The sequence below is a fragment of the Barbus barbus genome (assembly GCF_936440315.1).
Source record: "Barbus barbus genome assembly, chromosome: 28".
NCBI lineage: Eukaryota > Metazoa > Chordata > Actinopteri > Cypriniformes > Cyprinidae > Barbus > Barbus barbus.
This window is the reverse complement of record NC_136756.1, coordinates 25,895,418-25,923,104: the sequence shown is the minus strand read 5'-3', so window position 1 is coordinate 25,923,104 and position 27,687 is coordinate 25,895,418. Positions and strand designations below refer to the sequence as shown.

At 36.4% G+C, this 27,687-nt stretch overlaps 1 protein-coding gene across 2 annotated transcripts; it reads right to left on the bottom strand.

The window, feature by feature from the left end:
• Window positions 1–1,193: 1,193 nt before the first annotated feature.
• Window positions 1,194–25,403, bottom strand: LOC306847953 (cyclin-dependent kinase 16-like). 2 transcript variants are annotated; one of them, XM_079382216.1, is made up of 17 exons: window positions 24,932–25,403; window positions 19,024–19,204; window positions 15,250–15,414; window positions 13,901–14,034; window positions 13,403–13,528; window positions 11,590–11,646; window positions 11,375–11,489; window positions 10,810–10,904; window positions 10,138–10,200; window positions 9,888–10,011; window positions 9,476–9,596; window positions 8,321–8,418; window positions 8,093–8,198; window positions 7,928–7,970; window positions 6,632–6,722; window positions 6,230–6,307; window positions 1,194–2,863 (listed from the first exon to the last, which is right to left on the bottom strand). In XM_079382216.1, exons 2-17 carry the CDS (start codon window positions 19,142–19,144, stop codon window positions 2,826–2,828), a joined length of 1,575 nt encoding a protein of 524 aa, XP_079238342.1. In that variant the 5' UTR covers window positions 19,145–19,204; window positions 24,932–25,403; the 3' UTR covers window positions 1,194–2,825. The 2 variants fall into 2 exon arrangements, with proteins under 2 accessions (XP_079238342.1, XP_079238343.1); XM_079382217.1 differs by lacking the exon at window positions 15,250–15,414 and having other exon boundaries at window positions 24,932–25,250.
• Window positions 25,404–27,687: the final 2,284 nt, after the last annotated feature.

Genomic DNA, 27,687 nt, shown 5'->3' with positions numbered 1-27,687 from the left:
GAGCAGTAAAATGGCTGAAAATCCTGCAACTTTGGGCTTTTTAAGTGTATACAATTGCAAAATAATAAAAGCAAAAAAAATAATACTGTACTGATCAATGATCAAGTTGTGTTTCGCATAAAATGCCCATTCTAAAAGATCGAGTTGTACAAAAGAAACATACTGAAAACCGTATATGAAGTCTCAAAGTGTCTGTGTATAAAAGCATTTCACCTGCAATCATATCAAAACCACACTTATTAAATTTTACAGAAAATGGGCAAAACAGCCTTGAGTTTTTGCATGACAATTTCTGGCATTATTTGTGTCTTTTGTATTTAATGACATGCAACGCATGCCAAAATCAGAACCAAATTCATTTCAAATCAAGAGGGTTTTCGAAGAAAAAGTTATTGCGTAAATTAGCAATTATTGCGCAGTAATGAACAGTTGGCCACGCTTATCCATTGAAGCCCTTTCACCGTAGTCCATCCTCATTCCAGATGAAAGCTTTAAATTAGACGAGCCGTTTTCATCTAACAAACATCAAAACCAAATATCTACACCACATGAGTCTCCAATGGTAGTAACATCTGGTTACTACATCTCATTAAAGAAGAAAAAAAAAGAACACAATGAATGATAAGTATAACAAAAATGATATTCTTCTTTGCTTTAAAAATTATACATTGTTAGGAGGGATCTTCTCATTGCACTCTCCACGCTTCTGATCTGCAAAAAACATTCTAAGGCTATTTACAAAGTACCACAGTCTTCAACTATATAAACACTGCCATGCAAGTCTGCATTGCCCTCGTGGAGAGCGTCTCTCACACACACACATATGCAGCACAGGTCGTCTCCAACAGGGAGGAAGGGAAGTCACAATCCATCACCAGACCAAACGTTTTGGGATTGCTTGAATTCATTTAAAAAATTAGATATTTACTAAAATATCATCCATCTAGTAACACCGATGGAAACTGAGAACAAGTCTTAATCGCCTCTGCATTCAAGCTCTAATGGGGTGAATCTTGCAAAAAATATCTAGTCACATTCCACCCAGAAATAAAGAGACAAAAAATTATTATATTTTACATTAAAATAAATGTTTTTTGTATGGTGTGAATTTTTTAAACAGTTACATACTAAGCAAATTTCCCTCCTTACTTACTGTAATGCACTTGGAAGTTTTTTTATTTTTTTTTACTTTTGACTATTTCTCATAATACAGTAAAATTATGCTGTATCACAGGAAAAAGTTACTATAAAATGATTTGCACCGGCAAAGAGAGTATAACAAATATTACGATGCATTTATGCTTTAAAAAATACAATATATTAAATACACTGTATTTTAGTAATTTACAAAAGTTTTATACTATTTCAATATTATTATTTTTTTATTACAGGAATAAAAATTGAGACTAATTGCTGATGATGTCACAATGCAAAAAAAAATACAATTAAAATTAATAGACCTAAAAAAAATATAAACAAAATACACTATTTAATAATAAATCAAATGTATTATTTTTCTCGTAATTTCGGGGTGAAATGTCACCTTGACTTTTTTTTTTCTTTCAGAGATTCACCCAATTATCACATTTGTGGGACTGTATAAAATCGCAGACATTGTGCAGAGAGGCCCTGAATCTCACACGCCAGGGGACGGTAGCGTTTTGACTCTGCGGTGTTACGCGACACCAATGCGCTCCAAAACCTGCAGAGTATGAACCGGGCCGAGATGCAGAACATTATCCACCGCACTCAGCTGTTCTGCAGAGTGACAGAAACCTGAGCCCTATACAATTCGACCGGTTCTCCGCATGCACCCGGGCATCCCATTATGAGTTCTCATTGCTCTGACTGAACAGACATAGAAATCAGCTCGGTATTCAAACAGAGTGACAGGCGTAAGAGCTGAAGTAATGGAAGAATTATCAACAAGGCTCCTTCGAGATGATCCGAGGCTTTCCTCAATGCAACTCAAACGTTCGAAGTTGCTTTGCACAAATAATTCGTCCTTGACACAGTGTAGCTGATCGAGGATTCATTTGAACGTGATGATGGAAATGGAAGCTCATAAGTCAAACCAATAAGTATAGAGAGACGGCATGGGGGTCTTTGGTGAAACCGTTTTCTAGATTATCAAACTGTATTGCATGGCAAAAAAACATGTAAACAACAACTTAAAAGTGAAATGCTTTTGCAAACAAAAACAAAAGTTGACATACAGCATGTTGTCAATGTTCTGATGAATACAAATAACACATTATGCTTGATTACGATGAACCATTGTGTTGGCATAGTACTAAATATTCGTCTTTGGATGGGAGGGCTGATGACACTAATGAAGGGGACCATTTTCTGGAAGACTAGAGTGACTTGGCTTCTGGATATTAACGGCATTCATGACACGTTCCTTCATAAACTGGCCTTCCTTTTACATTACAATTGAGAAGTATTGCAAAGAAACCAGGCTGATTTGTTTCAGTCAATGGATGAAGAGTCAGGTCATCCAATAACATTCTGCGTCTGATTAGTTGAGTACAGCGGCTGGATTGACGCAACCGTGTCGAGAAGGTACAGCAAAACAGGAAGAACATGTCTGTAATGTGAACAGGGAAGGGGAAGTGCATTATTCCAAACAAATAAACAATACACAAAATCAACATCCTCAGCCTCTCCATGTAAACAACTACAGTGACTCCTTCTAAACACATGCCACAGGACTAGCCAATGACGAAAAACAGATCCCTTCATCTTCACGACAGGAAACGTCTCAACGCGTCCTCCCCGTTTATCTTTTCCGTCTTCCCCGTTCCAAGCCGCCCCACGTGCCCTCAGAAGAGCAGACTCTGCCGTTGAGATATACTGTTGACTGGAGGAAAAGAAAAAGAGGAAGTTTAGGCTACATAAATGGACAGCTAAATGGTGCATGCAACATTGTGCACGATAAATCACTCGTAAGGACCGTCAGAGGGTATGAAGGGTCACAAGAGGGAGAGAGAGAGAGAGAAAATCAGCGCTCACTTCATTTAGAGAACTGGGCATGAGTGTAGGCGAGATTACCAAACCCAAACACACGTCAACGTGCACCCAAACACACAGCCACCCACACATGCTCAGTTTAAAGCTCTAGAGAGGGCTGTTTTCTTATTTGGTGAGGGAAGAGGGGTATTCTCACAGCAAGCTCTTCTCCTCTGTTTCTGCATATTATGGCTTCTCTGCAAGACTGATTTACAGTCAAACTTTTTGACATTTTGTTTGATGTCAAGCTCAAGAAAATATGAGCAAACCCATTGCAGAGAAATTACCCCTATCCCTTTATTTCCCTCTCTGGCTCTGATTTATGTCTCTCTACACTTTTCCTGCTAGTAGACAGACATCAGAGTCTGTCTAATGAAATAATGAATGAACTACTCATAATCAAGTCTCTTATCTTATTCATTTAACAGTATATTGTGAAATATTCTTACAATTAAATTTTTTTTTTTTTTATTTAAATTTATTGTAAAATGTAATTTATTCTTGTGATGCACAGCTGAATTTTCAGTGTCACATGATCCTTCGGAAATCATTTTGAACTGATTTGGTGCACAAGTAACATTTCTTATTATTTTCAATGTTGAAAATAGCTTTTTAGATTTTTTCAAGATTCTTTGATGAATAGAAAGAATGGAAATAGAAATCTTTTGTCTCTACTGTGACTTTTAATCAATTTAATGCATCCTTGCTCAATAAAAATATTAATTTCCTTACAATAAAAACAATCTTTTCAACCGTAATGTATTATTATACACAGGTGGAACGATTTCAATCGGACGGCACCAGCCTTTGGCATTTCATCAGTGATTTCGACACTGAGACTTTGAGAGCATGGATTAATATTCATATTTAGCACTGACTTTAGTGCTCTGTATAAACACTGAATAATTATAAGCTCTGGCCTGACAGCTTCATCAATTCGTGAAATGAATACATATGAGGTCTAAGTGGAAGATGAGTTTTTCACAGGAGAACCTGCCTCTGAACATAGATGAGTAATGAGGATGAATGTCTCATTAAATGTTTCTCAGCTGAATTACATAACCTCAGCCCATGAATTACCGATATTTTTAGATCACCAAAACATTCTGGTTTTAGTTTATTTTACAATTAACAATAAACATGAAAATCCCTAATTTTGCAAATGTTGCTGAAAACCAACATGGCAACCCTGGGTTTGACATGCACATCATGCGGATTGCCAAAACAGACAGTGGAAGTCTGTGCACGCTTTAATTGTAATGACCTTATCATATCATACACAGAAAAGGAAAAACATGACAGATGAGTTATGAGTGTTAATGTATTGATGTAATCTGCTGGTGCAATGTATTGTCTGTATGTTCTTATTTACTTCAGTGATGATGTGACAGATGCCCCTATCATAATTTAAGATAATGTTTTTCTAATTTCAAGCAGTGCATGAGTCCATTACATCTTAAAGTCTACCTACGCACTCTTTTAAGAGAGAACATGTCTTTTTGAAATATCTGAATTGTGATTCAGATGTGATGAATTCCTGAAGGGTACAACTGGACAGTACAGATGAACAGGAAACTCAAGGGAAGCAATATTGTTTTGTTGTTTGTGACCTCCTGCCTTGAGCGGAAGGCGACAAATATGTACCTAAGGTATGCCGGAACCTTAGACATCTTTGCAAAAGCTCTGAAGCGCGGTGAAGCAGTGGTGTAAATCGAAGAAAAAAAAACAAAGCACATACAAATAGGCAGGGAGAGAAAAGAGACCATGGGAAAGACGAAAAGAGAAAACAAAGTTAGCAGTGAATGAGCTGCATAATACATGGAGCTTAACAAGAACTTCCTCATGAGAATTTCTAACGTAACGGCATCATCGCAACTGTGCCTTAACAAGCCTATATGAGAAACAAACTTAGAATTGCAGATAGAGAATAAAGAGAAAAGGATGGATGTTAAGAAGAGAAAAAGATCCTGTTTAGATATGATATTGAAATCCATTTTGGGGATCTTAATACCAGGGGTAAACCAAACCAATGTGAGGCAGTCAGAGATGAAGGATGTATTAAACAAAAAAGAGAGAGAAAGAGAAAGAGGAGTAAACCAGCGTGATGAGTTTTTGGCTCAAGGTCTGCATATAAAGTCACACCAGAGGTGTTCAGCTGGGATCAGGACTTGGCTTTCTGCAGACCAGTCAAGTTCTTCCACACTGACTCAATCAATCATGTCTTTTTGAACCGTGCCATATATATATATATATATATATATGCAGACTTATACTTAAAAGCAGTTTGGTTGATGACCAGTTGAATTTCAAATTAATTTGAATTTCTTTACCTTTTTGATCTGCTGATTTGCTGCTCACAAAACATTTAAAAATGTATTTAAAGAGCTGATGGTTCACAAGAACAACATTTATAGAAATGGAAATAGAAATAAAATAAATCTTTCGTAACATTATTAATGTCTTTACTCTTACTTTTGATCAGTTAAATGTATCCTTACTGAATAAAAGTAATAATTTCTTTGAAAAAAAACAAAAAAAAAAAACATTTGAACAGCACTAGTAAGCCATTTTCTGTGAATGTGCGAGACATCCGGTTCAGCAAAACTGTTTGCACTACAAACCAGTGTGTTGTGTTCATAATTAAGATGATACATTAAAATAACATTGCAAGACACACCAATTTGCAATATCAAGCAGCAAAACGAGCTGTTTTGTATAGCTAAAAATAGCTGGAAGCGAATGACACTGGAAGCCAGACACATTAACTTTACAATGGCCACACCCACTCTTATGGAAAAAACAAGGTGGATACATCTGAACACCTTCATTCCCATTCTTCAGCTGCTAAAATCAGTGCTATGAAGAACTACTCCGTAGTTGTGACAACTACTTACAATGCTAATGCTGTTTTTGAGACAAAAAGTTAATATTCTTTGACTGATTTCAGATTTATCTTGCAGAATTACATTCAAATGTCACACCAAAAAAACACGGTTGTTCAATTTATAGCCTTTCTCTGGACGGTTCTTGGCCAGATTGAGATAAATGTCGGCAAAATTTCCACAAGACTATAAAAATTCTGACTGATTGAGAGTAATGCCAGTTGACGTGCTGCCATATACAGAGAGGTCAGAAACACACGGTACACTGATGGATGAAGCTCAAAACTATCATCATGAATCATCATTCATCCGTCATTTGCGTTTTGTGGTTTTACCTGATTCTGACAGGGAATTCGTCCTCATTCCGGGCTCCTTCTCCAGCTGAACTTCTTGAAGTGCAAATATTGATGTAGCTGGCAGGGAGAAATTGAACAGTTATGTTAAAACGCTGAACTAAAACTAGGGCTGATATATAATGTTAAGGGTCAGAAAATCTGTGCAAGCTTATTTCAGCACACACCGACTTGATTCAGTAATACAAATACAGAATAGAATAGCGGCTCGGTGGAATTAAATGTCTTTCAAAGTAAAGTGTGTGTATGTGTGAGACTTCTGTCTGGCACTTTAATAATTCTATCTGTCAGCGTGAGGTGTGTGCACATGAATCTGTTATCTGGCACCATCATAAATCTCCTCAGCAGAAGGAGATGTGTGTGTGTGTGTGTGTGTGAACTCACTGTCTGGCAGTGTGAGAATTCTCTCTCCCAGGCAGTGGAAGTATGGGTGTCTCATGCCTTCCTCTGCGGCGATCCGTTTCTTCCCCTCAAACTAAGACAAAGTTCAGTGTTAATCAAGCACATATGCAAAACGCTAAATAACTAAACAACTGACTAAAAAACAATATTATTATACACTATTATTCAAAAGTTTAGGGTAGTATAAAATTTCAATTTCTTTTTTTTGGCACATTAAAATGGATCAAAAGGGAAAGTGAAAGACGTTTATAAGACATTGTTACAAAAGATTTCCATTTCAAATAAATCTGTTCTCATTAACTTTATATTCATCAAAGATTCTTTAAAAAAAATTTTTCCACAAAAATATTAAGCAGCACAACTGTTTTCAACATTGATAATTATAAGAAATGTTTCATGCATACTAGCATGATTTCTGAAGGATCATGTGACACTGAAGACTGGCGTTATGATGCTGAAAATTCAGCTTTGCATCACAGGAATAAATGACATTTTAACATATATTCAAATAGAAAACAGTTATTTTAAATAGTAAAAATATTTCATAATATTAGCATTTTTACTGTATTTTGATAAAATAAACAGATTTCTCTTAAAAAAAAAAAAAAACATTCCATATAAGGCAAGTTACCAAAACACATTTTTATAATTCATGAAATGACAATGGTAGCCTAACAATGCTAATAGCTATTTGGTTGCTGAATAACAAAAACAAAGACAAATACTTTTTTTGGTTTAGCACAAGCTGATGAATTAATCAGGAATGTGTACTGAAGTGAATTTCGATTGTATGTCGACTTAAAGAAACATTTGTCATCACTATTTATCGCCGTATACAGACAAATAAATATTCAGACAGCTGAACTCTGCAAAGAGAACATTCATATATTAAAAGTGTCATTTGTTTCAATGTCATTATTAAAATACTTCCTCTTATCATTGTCTAATGAAGATATCATACTGGAAGCATGGCATAGGTGTGATTTCCTGAAAAGTGCAAACTCTGTGGCTCAAACACAAGCATCCCAACCAGTGGGGTGAGTTTGAGGTGCTTGGGACTATCTTCATCTTTAACATTTCTATTTAAATAAAAAAGACTTGAGCTGAATAATGCCACTTTTGTCTTTTTACAGCGGCTTTAGAGCAGAATTTGTCTCATATTTGAAATTTAAAACATTGCTTCTGTTATTTTTACCTGTGAAGCTGCTTTGGAACCGTCTGTATTAAGTGCGATATAAGTTAACGTGACTTTAGTTGACTAAATAACACACAAATCACCTGCAGCAGTTTTGACAGAAGTTCAACTCCATCATTGTCCAATCTGCAAGAAAAAAAAAAGAATGCAACTTCAGTAAATGACCTCCAACAGCGTGTTTTTTTTTTTTTTTACAGGAGGAGCGATGATCGTTTCAGGCATCAGGCCCAGAGGACAGCTGTCGTTACCGTGGAGTGTGGTTGTGGAGACAGTCGGCGCGATACCGGGGGTAGTTATAGGAGATGAATTCCTCATTGGAGGTTATTCCGGGCCAGGTCTCCTCTGTGGGCGTACCTATGAAAAGACGCAGGAGGGTTTATAAATATCACAGTGACACACACGGAGACAAACTGTCAGATCTACAGCCAGAGAGAGCAGAGTGGGAGAGGAGGAGAGTGTGGGTGAGAGAACTGTACCGAGCAGTTTGAAGATAAAGTGCAGCTCCTCCTCCACTGTGGAGCCCGGGAACAAGGGTCGACCTGTAGACATCTCGTAGAAGATACAGCCGACACCCCTGCAATGAGAGTCATTAAAACTCAATTCAAGTTCACCCACACAGAAGCTATGACATAAGAAGAGTGTGCTCTGATTTTACCACAGTAGAAACAAGAGTCCAATTATTAGCTCACTACTTGAATCCACAACACCATGGTACAAGAAATAATTTTACAGAGATGTGAGCTTGCAGTCTGAACTGAATTAATAAGGTAGAAGTGTTTGGTACAGATAAAAATAGAATTTTTATTACAATTGTACTCTTAATTTTGTTATGTGCTTGTCCTTTTTACAGATCTATTTAGCTTTAATTCATTTTTATTTCAGTTGCAGTTTTAGTAATTTAGTTTAAACTTATTTCAGTTACTTGTCAGTTAGTTCATTGTTTTTTTTTTTTTATGGAAAATTCATTTTGCTATTGCCGACATGTATGTCATGTGTTAGATGGATGCCTTTGGCCATTGCATCATGTCTTGTTGCGTTCTTCAGAGGCTGTGTCAAGTTAAAAGAAGTTCAAACTGTTTTCTTTGACATCTGCTGCACTACATCTAGCTGTTTTTGAATGCAAGAACGCATGCTGTAACATGGCGTACATGGCAGCAATAGCAATATAAAAAAAAACCTGAAGAAACCTTGAATTTTCTATTTAAAAAATTAAATCATAAAATAAAAAATAAAAACAATTTGATAAAAAAAAATAAAAATAAAACTTTCAAAAGTGATAATTAGCAGTGTTGTTAAATAAAACTACAAAAATTAAAATCATTTTCAGTAATTGAAATAAAGTTTAAATAAAAAAAACAAACATTAGATGAAAAACTTGAGCTTAAAATACTTGGATGGAAACCAGAAATGTTACTTTAGCAACGAACTGAAATAAACTTTTAGCAGAAGTATTAAAACTAAAACAAAAAAATTAATTAAAAGCTAAATAGAAATATAAAATAAAAATAACAAAAGCACTTAAAATTACTAAACAAATTATTAATAAATACTATAATGGTATATCAAAATACTATAACAACACTGATACCACAAATAAACCAAGTAAGATAAATCATCAGGTGGATGCTCACCACATGTCAATCGGAGTGGAATAGTCTGTGCTGCCCAACAGGATGTCAGGGGGGCGGTACCAAAGCGTCACCACCTCATTGGAGTAGGTCTTGGTGGGAATCGATTTTGCTCGTGCCAGACCTGAAGACCAAACAAAAAACAAATTATTTAAAAACCTATTTCAGAAAGCTTAGTAGAGCTTTACAAGATATTACACATCCACTTAAGCCCTACCAGACGTTTAATACACTAGATGCTTTTAGCTAAACCAACAGTACAATGATTACAGAGACAGTGCAAGTGGAGCAACCTGAGGTTAATTTTTCAAGTGGACAGCTGGTTTTCATTAACCACTAGGCTACACCACCCACACCATGAGAAAATCGGAAGATCAAGGATGAGTTAGTTACAGCAGGTTTGTATGTTACAGACCAAAGTCAGCCAGCTTTAGCTCCCCGCGGTCATTGATCAGGAGATTTTGAGGTTTGAGGTCTCGGTGAAGGACTTTACGTTTGTGACAGTAGTTCAGACCTCGCAGCAGCTGAAACAGGAACAGCTGAGATGGAAAAAAAAACACACTGGTGAATAATAAAAAAAAAAAAAAACACCATCTATGATTGCCATGTGCAGAAGAACGATTATGAGAAACAGAAATGAAAGACATTTGTCAAAGAGGCCTTACCTTGACATTGTGCATATGAATGCAGTTTCCACAGTCATCTAGGTACTGTTTCAGGTCTTTATCCTAGGAGATAAAGGAAGTCATTAGAGTAATAGATGAATAAACAGAACTTATATTATATAAAACTTGTGTAACTTGTATAAAACTTATACTCTCGTGGGCAACTTTTTTTTGTAGCCAAACCCCCTAAAACATTTACTTGATATTTTTTAAATTAACAACACATTCACATGTTCTCTGATGTTGGTTAATTGTTACATGACATGGAGGTAAACAAAAATATTTATTTATTTAGATTTACTTTATTTTAATTCTGAATTGTATTTATTTATTTATTAGTTTTTCATTTAGCTATGACATTGCTGTCATTTTAAGATCCTTGTTTTTGTGCCAGATAAATCTGCTCGATAACTTAATTTTAAGCTATTATGTAGACAGATATGTCATCAATAAATCATTTCAATTTAATTAACTACGTTTGTTTGGACAAGAGAAATTTGACTGTACTACTTCAAACTATTCAAATTATGAGCGGCATGCAACTTGGCAAGCTATGGTTTCCAAATAGCTTCTCCAACGCTGATGTGTAGATGACCGTGTGTGTGTGCGATTATAAGTACAGTTAAAAAGTGTACAGAGTGCAGTGAAATACTACACATGTGAGTGACTCACCAAGTACTCGAACACGAGCGTAAGAGACTTCTGAGTGTGGATGATGTCATGAAGAGTCACAATATTGGCGTGTTTTAGGTCCTTCAGCAGAGACACTAGAGAGGCACAGAAAGAGACAGATTATTCCTCAAACACATGACCTCTGGTGCTTCACACACTTTTATGAATATTCACTAAATGGCAAGGACGAAAGACAAGCTAGACAAAGTTAGCCTGAAGCAAACGTTACTGCAAAAAATATTTTTTTCCTACACAAAATCAACCTTAGACTTTTGCTACTGTACCTTTGAGACTGACGTGATATGTAAATGATCTTAATTACGGTTTGCAGGGTGGCTGGTTGCAAATAAGCTCTCCTTTCCATATTATAAAACCCTTTTACCCAGCTGAAATACCATGTAACAAAAGCCGTCGATAGTGCATTTAGAAATTCACTGGCTAGTTTAGAACATCCTACATATAGAAGTACAAATGTCTGTCACTGCGCAAGCATGTGGGAAATTTGGGGCAGTAGTTTGGTGATCTACTTTTAGAGCTGATCCACTATGGCATACTTGTAACTCACCTTCTCTAATGGCAGTGCATGGAGCTCCTTCCTCGTGCTCCAAACGGATCTCCTTCAGAGCCACCAGGTTATCCGTCAACTTACTGCGGCCTTTATATACTGTAGCGTAGGTGCCCTGAGAGAGAAAAAGATGACAATGCACAGTAACGTGACTATGGTGCATTAAAATGCTGTTTTGGAACAGAGGTACTATGATAAACTGACTATGAAGTTACCTCTCCTAGTTTATCCAGTTTTACATACGTCTCCAACTTCCCAAATCCAATCTCAGACTGCAAACACACAAAGACAAAAAGTGTCACAACATGGTCCTAAAAAGCATCACTAAAACAACACAGGGATACAGGGCATAACATTTCAAAGGCATTCATGTGAACTCATTAGAATGCTCCCATTTCAGACGGCTGGGCTGGTCGTAGAGGTTTATATAACACACAGACAACATGAGCTAAAATATCCCTCCCCAAAATAAATAGGGAACAACTGAAGTGTAACAAATGAAGCGTTTAAACGCATCACAGATCAAGCATGTGTCAACAACACTGAATAAACATCACGGTCTGGGTTTGTGTGTCATATCAAGGGCAGCTGAACTCGTAGTATAGCACAATAATGAATTAAAAACATGATTTTTACATTTTGTCAAGAATACTGTTCAGAACATGTCCGGATCATATCTCACCTCAGTTTGACTTATTTAGGACTCTATTTTGCATTGTGCCTTTATTTATAGAAAAATTACAGTTATTTCCCTTTCAAATTCTAAATTAATGTGGGAAAAAAATCCATATGATTCAATTAAGCAAGGACTAAAAGCCTAATCTTTTTTGTGATTTAATTTATTGATTTAGTTTAATGTATTTTGTATTGCTGTCTATATGTGCTTATATCTTCACGTGCTTAATTTTCATGAATAACAATGTTATAATGTAAAAATAAAATGTATAAACAAAAAAACTAATAATTCTATAATAAATAATAAAACTAGGCTTCAGTTTTATTTAAAAAAAAAAATAGAGTTGGTGTATTCCTTTTTATTTTTGGGGTGAAATATGACCTGGCCATTTCTTGACCAGGCTCACTCATTTTCCTGTGACACTGTGCGACACTAATATTTTGAGAAGGTTTTAGCAGCGAGACATGCCGTTAAAGTTTGTCTTGTCTGTGCGTTCACAACTATTTCAAAGCACTGATAATGTGCCCCTCAACAAACAAGACAAGTCAAGGAGAAGAGAAAAGACACTCAAAGAGAGAGAGTGACAGAATGAAAGATCGAGCAAAAGAACTGGTGGCAAAAGAAAACAAAGACAGAAAATGGAGGGCATGAGTCTAAAAATGCAAGTCCAAATTAAAATGTTAAATAAATAAAATAAATATCTTTATTTGATTTTACACCAGGATCAAGGGCTATATTTTTTTTTTAAATAAAACCTTAACATTTAGAATAATAATAATAATAATAATAATAATAATACTACAATAAAAATAATGTAATGATATTGGTAAGTTATTTTATGCATTTTTTTTTTTTACAAAGAGAAATAAAAACAGATACAAAAATACAAATAATAATATACAACCTTTCAATTTGATATTAAAAAAATATATAAATTTTCTGAAAACTTTTTTTTTTTTGGCCATTAATGTATATGCTAACTCGGAGTTAAAACATTTCCTGTACAAGTTTTACAGTCAAGAACATATTTAAAAGAAATATACAAAATTTAAGTCTAAATTTAAGTAATTTTCTCCTTTAAATAAATATGAACAATTCTACATCTTGTATATACACTCTGGTCATTTCTAGTTCTATCTTTCATTTATAACTGGATTCACTTTGTATGATTAGCTATGGATACATTATATCATATTAAATTTTGTTATGAAATATTTTAGACTAATATGACATGGGCCACACTGAAAAGGTGAACAACCTCACAAATTGGATTTGAGCAGAAAATCGGGCACAAGCAGAAGCTGAAAAAAGGAAAGAGGTTTACAGAAAGAAAACCAACGGAGAGGCATTACCAGCGATACTCTGCGTAATCTCCGGCTGAGCGGTTTGTCAAACAGGGGGCTGTTGAGGCTGAATTTCTCCAGGTAGCCATCAGGAAGCCTGATATCGGCAGGCAGAGACAGACGTTTGTTTATGTCCTGAAAGGGAAGGAGGAGGAGGGGGGAAACCATTATTAGTTAAGGCCTAAAGCTTTCGTTACACTCCGTAACAGTAATAACCCATCTGGCCCGCAGGCTAGTCATCTAACTGATGGGTACCATGCCAGGGAGCATTTTCAGTACCCACAATGCACCATTAGTCACACGCAACTGATGTACCTTCAATAGCAACAAACAAGCTAATGGTTATTACATGGCACACGGTTTAATTTAAGCAAACAAAACAAAAACAAAGCTAAGCCATGAAAAATTGCATGTTTTATAACCAAACACGTCATGTATTATTCAGTTTACCACTCTAAAAATACTGACTAGAAAAAAAGTAAAGCATGGTCAGAAACGTGAACATACCTCTGTGGAAATTTTGCGACCAGGGTTGTTTCTCAGACGAACTCGGACAGGGCTGTTCACCTCATCAGAGGAAGTGGCCGAAGCCTGATCGCTTTCTCCATCTGAACCCATTTTTACATCCTCATGGACGATTTCTGCATTTACAGACACAATCACACACACATTGGCATGCTTTGCCAGCGTCACGATTCAGATGATACTGGTAAAATGTATTGAATAAATCAAATTTGATGTTTCTAAACGTCTTTCCACCACTTCATTATTCTATTTTAAAACCAAAGTAATGCTGATGTATCATCTGTGAGCCTGCAACACTCTCCAAATGCATCTCTTACACATTTATCTGTCTGTCTCTGATGCATTTATAGGACTCTGAGATTCATACCACACTACAGCTGAGGAACTACTTAGCTGCTCTGAAAGGAGATCCGTCTCGTACCCACACAAAAGGAAAAAAAATAGAGGTCATTATCTTCCACTCTCATTTATTCACTCACTGTCCCATCCCCCCCATTAAACCATAACACAACCTCCCACACCCCCCCACCCCCCCACCCCACACAGCCTGTCTATCCATGTATAATAGTGCAGTGGTTCTCAACTGATTTTGCTTCAGGATGCAGATTTTACATTAGACATCAAGAAGCGACCCAGGCAAACCAGAATCACGAGTAGCACAAAATTAAACAAATGTCCAAATACTGAAATGCAAAATTAATAACAACTACTGAATAGGAACATTTTTCACATTTCTATTAATATTATTGTACCTTTGCTGTCGTTATCCCTCCTAAACCCTATGACTATGGGTTTAAAGGAATAGTTCACCCAAAAATTCAAATTCCTGTCCTCATTTACTCACCCTCAAGTTATTCCAAACCTGTATCAATTTCTTTCTTCTGCTGAACACAAAAGATGATATTTTGAAGAATGTAAGTAACCAAACAGTTTCTGGTCCCTAAAGACTGATCTTTTTGTCCAACTATCAACATTCCCACATTCTTCAATATATCGTCTTTTGAAGCAGACGACAGAAATTCATACAGGTTTGGAACAACTTGAGGGTGAGTAAATGAGGACAGGAATTTCATTTTTGGGTGAACTATTCCTTTAAGACAAATAAATACAGAGATGTTGCTTTGTCATTACTGTTCTGCTAAAATCTCATTGTTTGACAACAGGCCTTCAAGGGAAGTGAATGCAATAATCATTAACTGAAGAGATAAGGAACATGAAATCGGAAACAAAACTGTTCAAATCCTTTTGCGATTCCCATCCCTACTGTGCAACCTCTCACACATCACACTCTCGTCCTCTGTGTGCATGCGTATACGTGCATGTGAATGTACCGAGGTGCGTGGTGTGGTTGAGATAGGAGCTGAGACTGCGGCCCAGGCTGCGTGGTCGGCGCAAGGCGCTGCTGTAGGACTGCAGGAGGGAGTGCATGCTGAAGGAACCCCCAGAACCTCTCACTGAACCTCGCAGACCACCACTGCCGCCAACTGGCATGGCCTCTGGGAGGGAGGAGAGGGGAGGAGGACGACACAGAGGAAATGAGGACGAGGAGAAGGGGGGGAAGGGCAGAGAAGGAGCCGGGAAGGAGAATGTAAATGTGGCGGGACACATAATGGATTTGAGCGTTATGGATAAGGAAAAGAAAACGGAGCAGAAGTGAAATGAAAAGGGGTGAATAAAGAAGAACAGTGTATTATAGAGATAAAAAGGAAAGAAGTGGTTGGGAATTAATGATATGGTTCGGATGAAATGGTAATGTTGGGTAGCAAGTGTTTGTGATTAACAGAGAAGAAGGAAAAAGGAGAAAAACAAGGTTGGGGGGGGGGGGGGGGGGGGTTCACAGGACAAGAAGAAAAAAAAAAAAAGAGGAAATATTAAATTAAAACCAGAAAAAGTCCAATTTTAGAGCATGCAATCATTTTTCCAAAACTGTTATTTAAAAAATAAAGAGGTCAATTTACAAGGAACATCTTCAGTGTTAGTAAATGACGTACAAGGGTCACAATTATTAAACAACGACACTGATAAATTCATTTTCTCGCTGCCGGTAATTGTTTCTAATGATGCTCTGCACTGTGGCGGCAATTAAAACGGCACACAAGGGCATCGATTCATCAGCATATGAAAGCCAAATGCATTTCAAATTTGTGCAGGGTTTAGAGAAATGCCAAAACACACTACAAAAGAATGAGATGGGTTTGCAGAGTCAATATGATGATGTATTTGCATATGGTAATTAGAATATATATAACACGTACATATATATATATATTATCGACTTGGGTGAAACGGTTATGGAGATAGATGTCAAACTGAAACTGTTTCGTTGAAACTGTCGGATCTGAGATAAGCAAGATCTGTCAGTGCAGTTAGCTTGAGATGGGAAGCCATGCTAGAAGACACATGCTGATTGGTCAGAGGGGGTAACAGCAGGCAGGAGACAGTAGCTTAGCTCAACGCACGCAGAGCCATAGCCAGTCCTTGGGTATAACGAATAGACTGGCTTTAAAACTCATTTCGATGTTTTAATGCAATGCTTTAATGCTGCACACCCGTATCACACTGGTAGGCAACACCAAGAGAGGCAGAGGTGAATATATATGCATTCAATGACGAATGGCTGAAAGACTTTCTTGAAACCACATGGATTAAAGCACAGCCTTGAGCTTTGTACTTGTTTCTAGAGAGTATCGGGACTTTTAAAGTAAAAATCAACCCCAATTACTTGCTTTTTAAATGTCTTGTATGCTCTTCAGTGTAATCTACTCATAGATACAAATTTGTTTTCAGAATTTTTTTAAATATAGCACAGTTTCCACCTACAACGACTTATTTTCTGAAGACATAATAATAAGCTCATCAAATCAAATTCTGATTGACAAAATTAAATTATGGACTAAAATGAAAAAACTAAATGTTCTCAAAATATCTTTCCTTGTGTTCCACAGCAGACCAAAAGGCATACAAGGTGAGAAAATTATGACAGAACTTTTATTTTAGGGTGAAGTATCCCTTTAAGAGAGATTTTATGCCTGTAAATCCATTTTTCTAAACAAAACACTAATTCTTGTGACTTTTTTTCAGAATTACCTTAAACAACATTTATAACAAAACTCCTTTGAAATATACATGTTATATAAACATCATTTGGTTATAAATTGAATTGCATTTTCTGTTGCACGCTGTCAGCAAAGAAAACAATAGAAAATGCACTTTTTTTGTCTTTGTCTTATCGCAATTCAGACGGCAAGCTCACAACTAAATGTCATTTATGTCATAACTGATAAAATGTCATTTCTTTTGCCATGGCGCCGTAGATTCAAATACAGCACCTCCACTGAACAGTGACAGGAAACACTGCTGAAAATTAAGTGTATTAGAATTCATAGCTACTCTGTTCCAAATTTACAGCAGCTGAAGTAAAAGCCACAGATTTCACATTAACCGATAAAAAAAAGAGGAAATTAGCAATTTAACTAAAACTACATCTTTCACACGCAACATGCTGAGAATTACTGCCCTTAAAGTGGTCTGTTGACAGACTAAATGATCTTTTTGAAGTCTGGTCATTTGCAACAATTCTGGCAACTTTCTGGCTGCTATTATATAAAAACCCTGGAACAGATTGTACAGATGGCGCTGAATTTGAGCTGTTTTTATCCCCTCCGGTAAGAATGCTCTCACACACACACACACACACACACACACACACACTCTGGTTATGAGCGTCTGAAATATTACATGCACGTCCCAATATTGAGAAAGAATGACTGGGACGACCTAGAGATGAAACATAATTATGTTGTAATGTTTTGTTAGATATGCTTAATCACACTAACTTTGATTAGTCATCATTAAACAGATAAGTCGGCCAAGTTTGTACAATTTCTGCATCAATTGTACTTGTGGAATGGAGTTAAACATGATAAATTGTGTTAAATGTAGCATTATATCCTAAATTTTTATTAAACAAGCAAGAAAATAATTTTATGCATGACAAGCATTTGAGTTCTGTGGAATTCTGCAGATGCAGATTCCATGCAGGTTTACTGATAAGCTAATAACGCAATCACCATATGCACTAGAGCTGCACGATTAATCAAAATAAAACTGAAACTGCCATATGGCTTAGTGCTATTATCAAATAATCATATTTAACTACATAAATATAGGCACTGCATTCTTACACGCAAGTGGCTCATTATACACAGGTGTTTGTAGCATCTCAGAGCAGCCTGGTTGAGTTTAGGTCACTTTAACAATCCGCCAACCACCTTCACATACATAGAAGCGCTTATAAAAAAAAAAAAAAAAAAGAGTTCTGTGATCATTTACACACTCTGTGGTCCAAGCTCATATGAGTTTCTTCCTTCTGTTGAGCACAAAAAAAATATATATTTTGAAGAATGTTGGCAACCAAACAGTTGACAGTAGCCACTGACCTCCATAGTGAGGAAAGAAATACTGTGGAAGTGAATGGCTACCGTCAACTGTCTGGTTACCAACATTCTTCAAAATATACATTTTTTTCTTTTAACAGAAGAAAGACAATAAAACTGATTTGGAACAGGTGGAGAGTAATTAAATTATTATAGAATTTTCATTTTGGCTGAACTATCCCTTTTTGGGCTCCATGTGTTTAATTTGTCGAAATAAAAGTTTGATTGTTTAAAATAAAATAAAAAAAGAGAGAAAGAAATTAAGACAGCCATTACCATTATTAGTATTGTAATTTTACAGTTGTAAAATAAAATTAAACCATTTTCTTAAATACTATTTTTTTTATTTTACAGTGAAATATCACAATTTTTATTTAATTATTATTTAGTATTTTTTATTTTATAATAATGTCAATGATAATAATAATAATAATTATTATTTATTTTTAGGAACTTTCATTATTAAGAATTATTATTATTGTCTTGCATTATTTATATAAATTTGTATTTATTAAACATTTTCAACCCTGTAATTTTTTAAATTGCATTTTAAATTGCAATTTTATTAGAAAAACAGAAATAATGTTTTTTCCCCCAAAATCGTGCAGCCCTAATGGCCACTCTTCTATGTATTCGCATTGTATTGCAAGAAAGTGAATGTTTCCGTACCGGAATCACTGTGTGCTCCTGTGTCCTGAGAGCTGATGGTCTCGCTCAAGGTCTTGTCCCCGCTGTTACCCCCTCGCAGTGTCAGGGACAGCTGCCGTTTGATCTTCCTCATGCGGTCCATCAGTGGGGGTATGGGGGGCCGAGATGAGGGGGGTGGAGGGGCTGCCACTGTTCAACTGCCCTGTCAGAGACACAAATCCACAATCAGAACGTTACACACTGCTTCCTGATTCATTTGATATCCTCTGTGATTACTGGACACAGCAAAGTCATGCATTTTCAAGGATGCCGTCCTTTTAAGAATGTAATGGAATGTGTTAACATTCTGGGATAAATATTATCTTAAAATGATGTGTTAAGACAAACATGGAGCAGAGAGGTGATTCAGAGGACAAATTTGTTTATTTCATAAGCACTGAACGTTATTTGAGCGGATGGCGCTCTACGGAGTGGACATCAAAGTGAGAGACAGTAACTGGAAGAGGTTCACGGTGGGAGATCACACCTACAATAAACAAATCACACAGCCAACTGTAATTGCACACATAAGTAATGACTAGCACCAGTGTTTTCACACATCATCATTCTAAGTGTGATTGTTTTCATTTATAAATCAGGCGCTTAAAGGATTGCAGACACGGCAGATTCGAGTGTATTTAGGCCGGAAATGCACCGTATGATGTGACATACGGCCAAGTATGGTGACCCATACTCGGAATTCATGCTCTGCATTTACCAATCCAAAGTGCACACACACAGCAGTGAACACACACACTGTGAACACACCCCCGGAGCAGTGGGCAGCCATTTATGCTGCGGCGCCCGGGGAGCAGTTGGGGGTTCGGTGCCTTGCTGAAGGGCACCTCAGTCGTGGAATTGAGGGTGGAGTGAGCACTGTATATTCACTCCCCCCACCTACAATCCCTGCCGGCCTGAGACTCGAAACCTTTGGATTACAAGTCCGACTCTCTAACCATTAGGCCACGACTTCCCCAAAATTGAGAGATTATGGGTTTGTAGAGAATAGCGTATTACTCACACTTCTTTGCAGTATGCACAAAACAATCAGATGAACAACCAGAGCGAGTGAGTGAGATACCACAATGCACTGCACTCGTCCTGAACATCCATTTGCAGTATGACACTAGAATTGGACACAATATAAACCATTAAGATCTCCTTCTTCACTCATACTGTGTAATTAAAAGAGCCTTTCTGGTTAGGCTTTTGCAGTAATAGCTACAAATAATAAATAGCACAAATAAATACTGGTACTTTAGGCACTGTATATGCTAGGCTTAGCAATATGTTTAGTTAGCAAGGCCTGCTAAGCTACCAGGTGAATAGGTTAAAGGTACCTGTCAAAAACAAATTCACCTGACCAAAAAAAAAACAAAAACGAATGAATACATTTTATTTACAATGTATTTATTTATTCTGTAATTATATAATATTAATATAATATAATGCAATTTTGGCTGTTCCTAAAGAATCTATATATTTCAATAAATAATAAATTGTACATATCTATATAAATTATATCATAAATACAACATATACAATAATACAAATGTCTGTGTGGGGGAAATTGGTGCTTATTAGGAACAGGGAAAATTAAAATATATTAATTACATATAAATAAATAAAATTCATATATATATGATATTTTATATTTTAATAGTATTAATATTATTTTAAAAATTAGACAAATAACACACATTATATAAAAAAATAAACAGTATGTAGTATATATAGCGAGGTACTACTATTCCATTCAACACACAGCCTAAAAGAGAAAAAACAAGTTATCCTCAGTGCCTGTAGGGAACACACGGTCTTCTCTTTAGGAACAGTCAAAATGCCAGAAGGTTTTGCCTTTCCTTTGGACTAATCACGTTTTGGCACAAAGATGAGCAACAATCTTGACTGCAAATCCAAGCTTTGGGTCCTTGGACTTAATGTGACCCACTAACAAGTTGCCTGAGGACGGGATTCTACTCTGGCAAAAGATTTCAAACACTTGTTTCCTGTGCAGATAGATATCGTGGTCCATGCTAAGAGAGATTTAACATGCTAAACAAGTAACAGACCACATGTTCTTTAGAAATACTGCTCATAGAGGTTGTCTGAACAACTGCACTAAACCACTCAAAAGTAGTGCACTGAGTCTTAATTTGTCAAAGAGCCATTTAAAACAAAAATACATATCAAAGCAATATTTCAAGGTGATAAATCAATGTAAAATCCAATCTTGAGGGGTTTAAAAGCACATTAAGCAGAACGCATAAGGCTTGGGATGACACAACAAGTGATGATAAAGGAAAATCTTTACCAATTTTTTATTGTACAGACACCCAATAACAAGAGTTTAAAAAACTCCAAGGCAAACCGTTAGAAGGTTAACACTAAAAATACTATGAATAGTTGAAATACTTGAAATAGCGAGGTGTTTCCTTTCCCCCCTGAGGGGAAAGCACGGATGTTGAAAAGAAGAGAGAATAAATGGAGACAGATCCAATGGCAATCAAAGCAAGGCATCTGAAGCGTCTTTTATGCATCTCACCCATAAATTCAAGATGAACCAAGCAGCCTCAAATCAGATCTCCTGAATCAGACAATCAACAGGAAATCCACAAACCTTCGCTCTTGTTTACAGTAAACCAATGTGACAAACATCTCAGAGGAGGAACTCTGACTGTTAAAGGACATTTTGCATAATATTCATCCTGTTTTGCATTTTGAATAACAATCAGTCGTGTGCAATGTGGTTGAATGGCTGACGAAGCCGGGAAATCTGCTGCTCCGTGCCAAGATGAATCGAGTCATTCCCTAATCAGTTCAGTAATCAAAGACAAACAAGACACGGTTATATATACATGAGCTTAACCTGTTTACTCTCCACCATTTTCACTCCACATTGGCTTCATTCATGACCTGGTGAGTGATTGCGGCCCCAGAGGAAAGCAGCAGCAGACTACACCAGGTTAAGGGCCGTTTTCAGCTCTCGGCATCGTCTTAGTGCTACTTAATCAGGGTTGATGACTCTTTAAGACTCTTTCTATCTCTTTTCATTACTGCTCGCAGCAGTCGACCATCAAAACAGCATGCAGGACAGCATTCTGTGGGACCATGCTAGCTGACAAAGGACTAACCGCATCTCCACTCTCCTGCAAACAGATTGGCAGTGCTCGGTTTCAGAGCCAAGGTGTTCCTTTAACTGACCTGCATCGATACGGCGCAGACTGAGGCTCATTTATCCATTCTATAGGTCAATAAATGCTTCATGGGGTTCGGACGGCTGACAGTAACAGCTTGGGCTTCGTCCATGTAGATGAGTTTACAAACCTACCCAGCCAAGCAGCAAAAAAACAGCCTGTTTTCTATGAAACACCTTTCATTTGATCATACGCAAGAGAGTTAAACAAAGCACCAGTCCATGCTGGCCACAGGCCCCCAACATCCCTCTCCGACCAGACTGACATGCATCCAAACACAAGGTGACACCCGACGGGGGTGACCTTCATAGAGACTGATTCTGGAACACCTGATCCAGACAGCACTACATCAAACAGCCTCTGAGTGTAAACACATTCGTGTTGCTGTCATTTCTTTGTGGCGGCGGAAAAGCAGAAGAAGGTACAGCACAGCACTTCATCAATATTATTATGCTGGTGACACATGCCAGAACTAGAAAAATCAGCCAGCTCATGTAGGTTGCTTTCTAATTGGAGGCTGTTATTCATTGAGGCATTATGGGCTCTAAGATTTTCAAATACAGCAATAACAAAGACGATTACAACGGTCGAAAGGAAACCGAGGATGTAGCCTTTGTCAATTATGCCTCAAAGCTATGGAACACACTTTCAATAGATATTAAGGAAGATGCTATATTTTAAAAAGAAAGCTAAAAAAAAATTTTCTTGTGAATTATATGTATTATGTTTTATTATTATTTAGTTTTAATTTCTTTTTATACATTATGTTTGTTATACATTGTATATTCATTTTAATTATCATTAAAAACTTAAGGCAGCTTCTCCCTAAATATTTTTTACAATAAAACAAAAAATTACATTTTTATTTTAGCATTTAACTAGCAAATTATTTTTCTGTTTAATTCTATGACATTTGTTTTCTATGCATTTTATGTATACTAATTTTATCTTTATCATCATTAAATAAAATAATATTTTATTGTCATTAAATAGTTATTAACTAAATATAACTTATATTAACTATAGTATTTTATTATGTTACTCAAAGAAATAGTTTATTGTCAACAATGTCCCATGTAGAAATCCACCACTTAAAAAGCAAATTAAGGGATGTGCCAGAAGTATTTTAGAAAATTATGAGCAGGTAAATGGGATGATGAAGGTATTTTGGCGATATATTTTTAAACAAAACAGTCTACAACATCAAAAACAAGATCATGTAGCCAAAATAAGCCAATGTTTGATAAGTATGGGTTTTTCAATGACTGATGAGAATGCTGACCAAAAGAGCAGGTCAAGATAACGTTGATTACATAATGCAATTTAATGAAATAAAAATAATAGAAGTGTTGGCAAATTTGTGGCAAAGGACTACCCATTTTGTTAATGCTCAGATTTCAATTAATTTTTACCCTTAAAAATGCCTACAGACCAATTCTGCAAGCAATGCACATTCCTCTGGAATTATTCTAGTCCTGCTTCGAAGCCAATTACTTCCAACACAGAAGTCAAAGGTCAAGTGCTTTCCCTAATTCTCTTAAATAAGCAATCAATGGAAACCACCACTTAAATTTAGGTTGATGAACACCAGTTAACTAAAACACCGAAATTATGCATGCTACAACAGTGTAAGGCTATTTAGGAGAGGAAAGCAAAGTTAAAGACTCCTAAACCATCTGTCACAACCTAGTGATGATATTCCACAAACCAACCCACTAAACATGCACCCTCGCCTCCAACATGCCTGAATCAGATGGGCAACTGTCAAACACACTCCTCCATCTGACCAGAACTGAGTCTTTAAGGATACTTCTCATTCAAATTGATGAGTCGGACTGGATCACTCACTCTTCCCCATTCCATCAGTATAACTTGCACCAAACGTGGTTTCACCTGCTGGGAAATCTATGTGAGCTGGAAGGATCATTATGGCCTTTTTATGCCAAAAATAGATTCAAGTACAGCTTTACCCCCAGATAACACGAATCCAATACTACATATTTACAACTATAACGTAACTTGTATAACACCCCGTCATGTTTTGAATGTCATCATCACAAGATGCCAGTGCCAACGTAAAATACGTAATTGGCAATGTTTCCCCTCTAAAAGGCATTTAATTAAATATTACCTTTTATACTATTTTTTAATAGTATATGTTAAACAAAACTGCTCAAAATGAACATACAACTTAATTAAACCCATCTTGTATAAGCCCCTGAGGTAATTCAGATTATTAGAAAGCACAACACGACTGAATAAAACACAAGACTCCCTCAGGATAAGACAATTATTCAGGCAAGCCATAAATAAGTTAAAATAATGAAATTAAACATTGATTGAAACCAGACTGCTGACTAATCCACAGTAATAAACACGCTAGCCAGGTTAGCTAGTTAGCTGGCTTTAAAGACCGGCCATTGTACAGGAATGCGAGAATCATTCCTTTTCATTTTTATCCCTTAATTTTAACTTTTCTGTTGTCCGTTCGCGTTTATCATTAAACAATCTTTCGGTTTTCATTCAGACAGCCCTAACGACCCAAGCAGGGTTTCTCACACAGACTGTCCGGCGCGAATTAACTCACACAAAAACGGCCTAAATCTACTTTTTCTGTCCCATTATGATGCATTTCCCACTTTACGAAGATATAACCGAGTGGGACAGGACATTATCCGGGATGGCTTTCTTACCCGTGGAGTTGAGATCCGCGTGTGCTTGTGTAAATGAGTGTGTTGCTCGTGTAATCTTAACAGCAGTAATATTATCCCAAAGCGGCCGCGCTCTCCCAATAGTCCTCGGCCATGATCCTCTACTCCTGCTGCTGCTGTTTGTCCAGTCTCCAATGCTGCTGGAGCGGCTCCTCTTGACCCCGCATGTCGTACCACTGTTCCTTCTCTCCTGAAATTGCTAAAACGTTACTGCAGCTGTTCCTTTCCTTGCCAAATCCGGACTGGAGTGGATCATGGAAGCGACAGAGCAGCTGCGAATAGATTCAGGAGTCACTCACTCATTGGATAGGTTGGGGAACATGTCATTATGTCATTGAGCTAATTCTCGTGTAATTAACACGTTTTTATGATATATCTATGTTTAATTATCATTTATTCCTGATTAGGTTGATTCTGTGGATTATGCGTCCCTGCAGTCATGAAATTTGGATACGAAGTGAAACCGTCCACCCCTAATAAATTAAACTGGCTCATAGTGGGCTGACCCGAATTCCTTTCAAGTAAGTCAGACTGTACCATTCAGGCGGAATGCGCAGGGGTGAGGCAGTGGGAGTGCAGTGTCTAATGCAGAATGCTGTGAGCCACTGTATGTCATGCTGAGCTGTTACATATTTTTGACATATTATTTAAGAAATTACGTTAAATTGCAGTTGTTTGTAATAGGATCAGATTTATCATTAAAAAGGCTTCTCAATGTAGATATACGTTGTTCCACCCTAGCTTAAGGAATAAGTAAGTGCATCATTGTATACTCAAATTCAGAGTCTATCTATCTATCTATCTATCTATCTATCTATCTATCTATCTATCTATCTATCTATCTATCTATCTATCTATCTATCTATCTATCTATCTATCTATCTATCTATCTATCTATCTATCTAATATTAATTCATTCATTCATTCATCCATCATCCATCAATTTCCTCCACATTTAATTTTCAGGGTTACGGTTGTCGGCACGTCCCATAACCCTGAAAATGAAATGCGGAGGAAATAAATGATTTAATGAATGAATGAAATTACATATAAATTACATGTAAATATTATATGCATATATATATATATATATATATATATATATATATATATATATATATATATATATATATACATATAATAAATACATATAAAAAATACATATACAAAATATTTTTATATATATTTAAAAGTAAACAATTATTTTTTAATTCATTTATTTATTTTATTTATTTTTTTTAATCGGAGAAGCAGCATAGACTTACATATGGGAATTTATATATATGATATTATTATTATATATTATTGGAAATAATTTATTTTAGGTTATTTATGTATATATTATATTATAGCACAGCATAGTATATTTCAATAAGTAAATTATACATACATACATATATATATATATGTAAGTCTATGCTGCTTCTCCGATTAAAAAAATTAAATAAAATAAATAAATGAATTAAAAAATAATTGTTTACTTTTAAATATATATACAAATATTTTTTATAATAATAACATTTTGGAATAAAATCTTCATACCCTTACATGTAAATTAAAATTTTGGTTTATCTTGCTATGTCTACTTTGAGCACATGAAACCTTATTAGAGCATTATGTTTTGGATATCCACGCTGATTCATAATTGCAGTGACAGCATTGATTTATATGATAATTAAACAGGATGGGTTAGGAGAGCTGGGGGAAACCTAACCTGAAGAGAAGTGTGTGTGTGTGTGTCTGTGTGTGTGTGTGTGTGTGTGTGTGTGTGTGTGTGTGTGTGTGTCTGTGTGTGTCTGTGCGTGTCTGTGCGTGTCTGTGTGTGTGTGTGTGTGTGTGTGTGTGTGTCTGTGTGTGTCCGTGCGTGTCTGTGTGTGTGTGTGTGTGTGTGTGTGTGTGAGATGCAGAGCAGTGGAGCCCCACAGTGAGTCACCGCTCTGGCATGCATCAGAGCCTCCAGCAGTTACTTTAGTCCTGGAAACTCACTGTATGGGGGTTGCGTCAATGTGTCTTGGGTGCAAATGAACAATTCTTTTGTTCCTTTAACAGTTCCCAACATTTTACTTCACCAGGGAAGAAACTGAATGCTAGGAATTATCCAGAGGTTAGGCTTTTTTTTTAATCTTTTTTGCATGCATGACTTGACCTTAAAATTAAAATCACTGCATGTGGGTGCTAAAAAATGCAAGTTTGCATACACATAATACAACATAAATAAGCATAAAGGTTACACCTTTTTTTTTTTTTTTTTACAAGTATTCATACATTTAAAAAAACAGCACCAAGCGTGTTGTTTTTCAGTGGCCTTTAATTATGTGCAACACTAGCCACTGGCGAGGGCAGTCATGTATGTTCAACCTTGTCTTGATTAAGAGAGCACTTCTGAAAATGTCTCTTTCGGCCACCAGTAGCCACTGTTCAGCCAGGTCAGGTGACTTTCAACATGCCATGCTTATTACGTGATGATGACCACATACGATTGCGCTTTAATTAGAAATAAGAATGTTATTAAGGTCTCATTTATACTGGTGAACAATAATACAATAATACAGATAAGAGGAGTTAAGTGGCTGATGTAAACCTAAAAGGCAAACCCATTGACGCATGCCGTAATGTTCTGCATTCATTAGTATATTTACATTTCAAGTGCTTAACATGTTGAGAGCGAAACTATTATGCTGCATGCTCACAGAACCACAGAGTGCTCTATCACCTGTGTATGTGGATGCACCGTCTGG